Here is a 7,466-nt window from a genome sequence, read left to right on the forward strand (position 1 = left end):
GTCTGGTGGCAGGCCGGTGGCGGTGGCGTGGAGGACTTGGCTGGGCAGATCGGGCCGGGTGCATGCGGCGGTGGCCTCCGGTCATGGCCTGGCCGGGGTGGTCTCCTCGCTGCATGTTGCGGATGCCGAGGCGATGGCAGCCGGTGAGGCCCAGGTCGTCCTCGGCTGCACAGCGCAGAACTGCTCCGGTGGTCTGGCGGCTTCGTTCCCAGTTCCCTTGCGGTACAGGGACGGTGAAGAGCATGCTTGGGATTCATCCTAACGGCTCTTCCGGCATGGCGCGGTGGAGTGGCAGCCCTCCCTCCATGCTAAAGTGGTGGCGCCCTTCGGCAGTGGTCAGACCGTCAGAATATACTGCGGTGGCAGTGCGGCTGTGGATAATCATCAGATTTGGACGGCCAGATCCGGGGCTTTGAAGGTGGTCTTGCAGATGCACAGTTGTCTGTTGGAGTCTCGTGCGGCAGATCCGAGTGAAGATCTTGTCTTCAGCAGCTGGCCGAAGCCGATGATGGCGACGCCATGGCGCCATTTCCTTATTGAAGGCATCATCGAGGTGAAGCTCCCAACTCCTCCCGCTACCTCCGGGGGAAACCCAAGAGCAGTCAATCGGATGACGGCGGCGCCCTTGTGTAGTTCCCTCCTTGGGGGCATCATTCTTGAAGGTGTGCATTGGCTTGAGGGACCAGTGGACGGTTCCAGCGGTGGAGCGGCGTTCCATGTGACGCATTGACGACGTGGTCTTAGCGGCGTGACGCTGCAAGGTCTTGGCGACGAATGTGTGATGATGGACGCGCGTAGGGAGGAGGCGTTGACTGGCGCCATGGGGGCGTCAACGGCAAACCTGGCAAGGTTGATGCATCAGTACCTGCTCTGAAGATGGATCGGTGGATGACGGCAGCGGCGACCTCTGAGAGTGTGTGGGACCAGTGTGTGCCCCAGTCCCGGTATGAGGCTTGGTTGGGACCTCCGGTTTTAGATGTTAGGCTTTGGTGCAAGGTCTGTTTAGTATTTGGCTTGGACAATCGGCACCCTGCATCAAATGGATAGAAGTAGCGACAGATGATGGCTTCAAACATACTGATGTATTACTTTGTAAGGTCTTTATGAATAATTAATAAAATGACTGCATGCATCGCTCAGATGCAGAGGCCGGGGTCATCCTCCTTTTAAAAAAAAAATTATAGAACAACAACTTCTACTTAAAAAGGGGTGAACTTTATCTTTCTAAGGGCAGCCCGGTTCATGTAACTTCTACTTGCGCAGAGGGGTGAACTATATCTTCCTACCAAAGTAAAAAAATCATGCAAGTCTCAGTGATGCAAAATCTGTGGTAAAAAGGCATATTTGTTTAACCAAGGCATCCTCCATATGTTTGTATTTCAGGTTCTTCTCTCCAGATGCGGAGTGCTGGCAAGGTGGTTCATCTCTGCATGCGAAGCACAGCTTTGTTAGATTCGAACAAACAAATACCTGTTCCCGCAGGAAATGTGGCTAAAGGGAGAGAGAGGCTGCCACGAAATGTGGAAAGGAGGAGAGCATCCTAGTCTCAAGGGCACATCTATTATATCAAATAAAAATTAAAAGTGGAGTTTTGAGGCCGCTGCTTTTGCTTCTCTTTGTGCCCTTCACTTTGATCCAAGAGTCAAGAGCCAAAAGTTCTGCCAAACAAATGCTCATTTTGGCACTTCTGACTGTTCACTTGTTTGCCTTCTCGCCTTTTGTGCCATTATAGTTGCCTGAATAGTCGACAGAAATGAAAAAACAAACAGAAAACTTTGTTTTTGCCACGTAGCCAAACCGGAGTCTTCGTTGTGAGGCAAACAAGCTGGGTGAGTGGACAGTAGAGAAAGGAAGAAACTCCCCAAGGTGCAACATGAGAAATATCCAGGTCAGTGGAAAAACAAACTTCCCAAGAAATACGGTGTTATATGTTGATCATCTAAGGTATATTTGCATTTGTACATTTTGACTATGCAGCTGACCTCATTATATTTTTTTGACGATGTAGTGTACACATCTGTATTTGTAAGTGGCGGCATAAACGAAAGGGAGCAGATCCACATTCTATCCGAAGTTATCGTCAAAGAAAGTTACTCCCTCCATCCCATAATATAAATCGTTTTTCAAGTTATATTAAGCTAGTCTCATCTAGATAGATTTAGAAAATTGTTTAAGAGTTTCAATAGTGAAGCGTACCTTTCGTGGCAGAGTCAGCAATGAATCTTCTGCAGAAAACAGAGTTCCATCCACCTTTCTCATGCATGCACTTGCCTTGGTCTGCGACAAAAGTTGCAGGAACGCAACTTTCTCAAAAACGTCTTCACAAAGAGTAAATAAGTGAGAACTAGGATGACCACAACTTAGAAAAGGAACTGACCATCATGCCATGTTTCACTCCATTAGACTATTTCATGCATTCCCAGATAGTATCAGTTTAGGTTTAATGATACATAGAGATGGCTGAATTCGATATATGAGAGAGTAATATCGTTAGGAAATATATCTTTATTGAGCATCTGTTTTCAACCCACTTCAAGGCATACAATGATTACACAACACACGCATTCAACACACTTCCAAGAGGCTCGTTGGCCCGCCTGCAGAATGTTCGATCAAGAGTACGCCGCTTATGCAGATCTTCTGGTAAGCTGATCCTTTGAAGTGCTCTCAAATATCTTGTCTGCATTGCCCACCTCAAAACCATCGCGCCTGTGGTGTTCCTTGACCTTCAGAAAGTAAGAAAGCAGTATAATTTCACTAGCAGATTAGGGGGCAACTAAATACTGGCCGAGTAATACTACAGCGTATATATCCTATGCAGGAGAGTGTACTAAGTACTACCATTATACCATTAATAAATACTCTGATGATAGTATTAAGTAACCTACAACCCTCATTAAAAAGGGAGATGGGACATTATTACTAAGTCGGCACAGGGGAACATAAACATTACAGATGCAAAGTCGCAGTGATGCTCATCTTGACGCTTGGAAGTACATTTTCCAAGTATGGATTATGAAGGAAAGAAAACAGACGAGTACGGAATAATCGATACATTCGTGACAAATTGTGCAAACCTCTTCATCTTGCAAATCTCTGAACTGTGGAAGTGGCAGCCGTTCAGCAAATTCAATATAGGAACGTGGAATAGATTCAGTGATTCCATCCGCAAAAGTAAATAATGATGAATCAGCTACAGTTGAGCTTTGCTGGAGGAGACCGTCAGGACTCACTGTTGAATTATACAGGGAAAGAACATGTAAATCAGTTTCTATTCAAACCGTGGTACAATAATTAAGTTACATGTATCCTTCAGCTAATAGCTATTCTAAGAGGTCGCACATAATAGATAGATAGAAAGTATGTCAAATAAATGCAAAGAAACAAGTGATCTTATGTCCATGAAAAGCTATTATTTGAGATCTAGCTAACAGTTCATCCATACATATAACCACAAAAGAAAGACCTAACAGGAAACCAAAAGTACACTCTTCCTAATGCCAATGCTACTAGAAACTGTGGTTAGCTGTAATGCCCTGGAATAAAATGTGATTCAGATTTTCAATACAAGTAGCTAAGGTATGAAATAGGAAGCAATTCGTCAAAATTCAACAAATACGTAGCCATGGACCTCTACCCACTAACTACTGAATAAAATCTGGTTGGTTCAGAAATCAGCAACAGACCTTTCAAAATTCCTCCTTCTGTATTTAACTTGAACCCGTTGTCCTCCACAAATTTGTTGAATTTACTAATACTTCTAATATCTGACTCTAAGCGATGAGTGGAGACTGTGGCATGGTTCAGTGCATAGCCATTAACAAGAGTCCATCCAGCATATTCACTTTCCCTGGTGTCCAAATGGAAAGCATGGAGAGTCAACATGGCTAATGGAACAAAGAAATAAATGTATGAAAAACAGAATCAGGAAACTACTAAGCAAATGAAAAAAAAAAAGGCAACTCCATTTCTTATGGAAATTGCACAGAATCAGCCATAATACGCAAACAGTTTTGTGGTGACCAACATAAGATTTAGCTCCTGGCCTATTGAAGCAGTCAAGAGTATTTACATGAGTACCTAGATAAAACCTGGAAATCAGAATAAGTGGGCTTCTCCCATGTCAGTTCTCCAAATGTACTTGCAAGAACAGCATATTTATTTCCATTAGCTGATGTTTTGATGTATTTCCGTATAATTTCCTGCAGAGAAAAAGTAACAGATAAAATAAAATACAGTTGTATATATATGAGTAAAAGATGGGAATAAAGCAGCTCTAGTGGCAGCCATATCAGAGCTCAGTAGCCAAATTCCCTGACAGCCAAGGTTAACGTCAGATTTTTCAAACTAAATATCTTAACACTAGTGCCAGTGCATGGAACATTAGAACCTACTCATCTCTGAGTATTTACTCTGACAGAACTACAGAAATAACCTAAGAAGAAATGGTTTTCAGAAAGCATTTTTTCTACGGTGATATGTTTCAGTAGTCTTCTTCAGCCATACAAAAGTGTTATGAGCTATGTCTGAAATTCCTTTAGCCCTACAAGCATATTATGAACGAACAGTTGTCCATACTACTACTAATATCTTAGACAAACAAACTGAAGGAATTAAGTAATCGTCGAGTATCACCTGGCTCGGAGCACTCAGCTCATCTACAAGAAGTTCAGAAATGAATATCCTTGGCAAAGGTCCATATATACCAGCTCTGGCGTATCCATCATTGTTGGGAGGGGAGAACCATAGTGCTCTTAGTTTTTTCGCTGGGAACCGTAGTTCTTCACGAGACTCGTAACCAAAATCAGTAAAAAATTCAGCAAGTGAGTTTATACCATAACCATCAACCTGCAGTTATAACAGACGGGAAATTCTCATAACAATAATCAACATCACACCAATTGTGCATTATGTAACACGGAGCATGTAGAAAGCCAACTAAATTTTAAGCTAGTACTCACCCCAAATGTTCTGAAAGCAAAGTGATCAAAACAAATGTGGTCCCCATCGTAAGAATGGACAAGGTCCAGAATCTTTTCGGCAGTTGGATTCCTGCTCAAATAAACTTTTTGCATGTTTGAGAGAACTGACCGGAAAAATAGATCAGAACCCTGAAGTAGAAGAAAGTCAAGACTATTAGTTTGTTTCCCAGGAAATTTGAGAAGTAATCAATCCACAAAAGATGAAACAACAAGTATAAATCAAGTAACATATAGCCAAAACTATTAGAAAGTATGAAAAACGAAGTGATTGAAAGTTTTCTCCATAGCCGATATATGGTATGGGAAAAATATTTTTAAAATAATTAAATATCAATATTTCTATTGTTTGATCACCCTGACGCATATGAAGAACAAAACATTCTTTCGAAGAGGTTTGAATCAACAGAAAACTGATTTTCTTTCAGTGTTGTGCAAAGGGTTCTTCAGAGAGAAACAAAATCATATGGATTTCAATCCTCCAAAGTTCATGTGAAAGTCGTTGGAATCAAAGAGGCCCTCATGGAAACGTCTCTTCTTACTTCAAAACTTCCATAAACTAATCCTCGTTTTCAAGTTAAAAATCAAAGAAGGAACAACTGTTTCAAGGCTGATCCAGAATTATGAACCCAATAAAAAAAATTACATGTGGGGTCCATCCTTGGTGATTATTAACCCCATGGTGTGCCAAAATTTACTTCTACCTTTTGTACAAAGAATTTATAAGTTCTGTCAGCTCCCGTGGGAAGTTTGTGCTATACAGTTCCATCTGCTATCAATTGGATTCATTTGCTGGAATCTGCCCAACGGTCGCTACAGTTCACAGGTTTATTTGGCCCCGTTGGAAGTCTGCCAAAGTCCTGGATAGCAGAGAAACGGAGACACAAAAATTTGAAGTCACACGCGATGCACGCTCCACATCTCAGGAGGCCTAGCCTATCATGGATCGTCAGCTGGAAAAAAGCGCTTCCAAGTTCCAAATAACTCCGAGGACCGAGGGTATTTCTTTTAGTCCACTTGGTTGAAGGTCCCTGTTTAAGGTATAGTTTGTTTCCCTACTTACGACAACGATTTCAGCAGTCGCTGTGCAGTGCAGTAGTAACACAGTTATAGAGCGCTTTGGGTGTCTCCAGGCTTGGATCAGGGCCTCCCCTCCGACGATAACAAGGTACTATCAACATCAACAGGAGTTACAGGACAGGAGCAGAGCAGGACATGCCCATGAAAGGACCATCCCTGACGTTGGCGTAAAACTAAGTTCCACTTTGGGGCGCGTACGTACCTTGGGAAGCGGATCGGAGGCGGGAATGGGTGAGGGCGCGGCGCCGGCGGCCATGGCGACGCTGCGGCGGTGGTGGCGGAGACCGGACGGGGCGAGCGGCACGGCGACCACGGGGGAGCGGCAAGTGCGGAGGAGCGCAACGGCCGCGGGGAATCTCGCGGCGGCGAGGGTCGCGCCGGCCATGAAAGGGTGGGGAGCGAGGCGGAACGGAACGGAACGAAAGTGGACTGGGGCGGGGGTTCACTGCACTGGTACGACAAGTAATAGGCAGCGATCAGCGGAGAGAGAGGTCGACAAGTCTGCGCCGGAAGCGAGGAAGGACAGATGCTGCCGGCAGCTGGCAACTGACGTGGCGAGCAGCAGGAGTTGCGGGTGGGTTTCTCCAAGCCTGTCACGAGGCCTATCCTCCGGTTGGGCGAGGGCCCGCTCGGCTCGTCCGAGGTTTCAAGTGGCCCACTTGAGGTTTTTTTTTGGCCCAGGTCATATTTTAAATGCGGATTTCATGAGAATTTGGGCTGGGCCAAGGCCATCAGGAAAGCGCGTTGAAGAAACCGCCCTAAAATGAATGGCCAACCTCTCACTCTCCTCTCTATCTCTACTACTATTAAATAAGAGAACATATTCAACGCTAAACGCACCCAGCCTAATCTACACATAACATTCCTGATTAATTGGAGCCTCACGATCAAATCGCTTAATTAGATCTAGCCGTCACGATTACACCAACCCACATACGAAGTGCGTTTAGCAGTTTTCCAGGGCGGACGAAAACTCTGCCAACGCCCACGCCCGCACAAAGGAAACATCCCACATCCAATTTACACGGAGAGTCATATACGGAAACAAATGTGCTAACTTATCAGAAATATATCCAAGGAATCAATCCGCCGTCCAGCTTACGTGCGTCGTCGCTGCCCTGCGCAGCCGCCGAGGCACCCGACGACCGCCGCGACGACGAGCTCGCCGAGTCACCCGACGACGGCCACAATGACGAGCTCTTCCCCAACACAGGTGCAGCCGCCCAGGCGCCATCCCACAGCGGCGAGGACGAGCTCTTCGCCGGCACGGGTGCATGCTCTTCTCTGATCTAAAGTTGGTAAGGCTTTTACACGCAGCTGTCGCCAAGACTTCATTAGGCTAAAAGACGCCTCTACTCCGCTCCGTAGATGCATGCTCATTTGTCAACCTGTTCATGTGATCCATCA

The 7,466-nt window shown here is 45.2% G+C and overlaps 1 protein-coding gene across 1 annotated transcript; it reads right to left on the reverse strand.

Moving 5' to 3' along the window:
• Positions 1-2,395: 2,395 nt before the first annotated feature.
• Positions 2,396-6,499, reverse strand: LOC119268212. The gene is made up of 7 exons (XM_037549788.1): positions 6,262-6,499; positions 4,962-5,111; positions 4,636-4,848; positions 4,081-4,202; positions 3,687-3,850; positions 3,078-3,232; positions 2,396-2,726 (listed from the first exon to the last, which is right to left on the reverse strand). The coding sequence occupies exons 1-7, from the start codon at positions 6,442-6,444 to the stop codon at positions 2,628-2,630; spliced, it is 1,086 nt and encodes a 361-aa protein (XP_037405685.1). The 5' UTR covers positions 6,445-6,499; the 3' UTR covers positions 2,396-2,627.
• Positions 6,500-7,466: the final 967 nt, after the last annotated feature.

This window comes from Triticum dicoccoides, chromosome 1A (assembly GCF_002162155.2).
Source record: "Triticum dicoccoides isolate Atlit2015 ecotype Zavitan chromosome 1A, WEW_v2.0, whole genome shotgun sequence".
Classification (NCBI taxonomy): Eukaryota; Viridiplantae; Streptophyta; class Magnoliopsida; order Poales; family Poaceae; genus Triticum; species Triticum dicoccoides.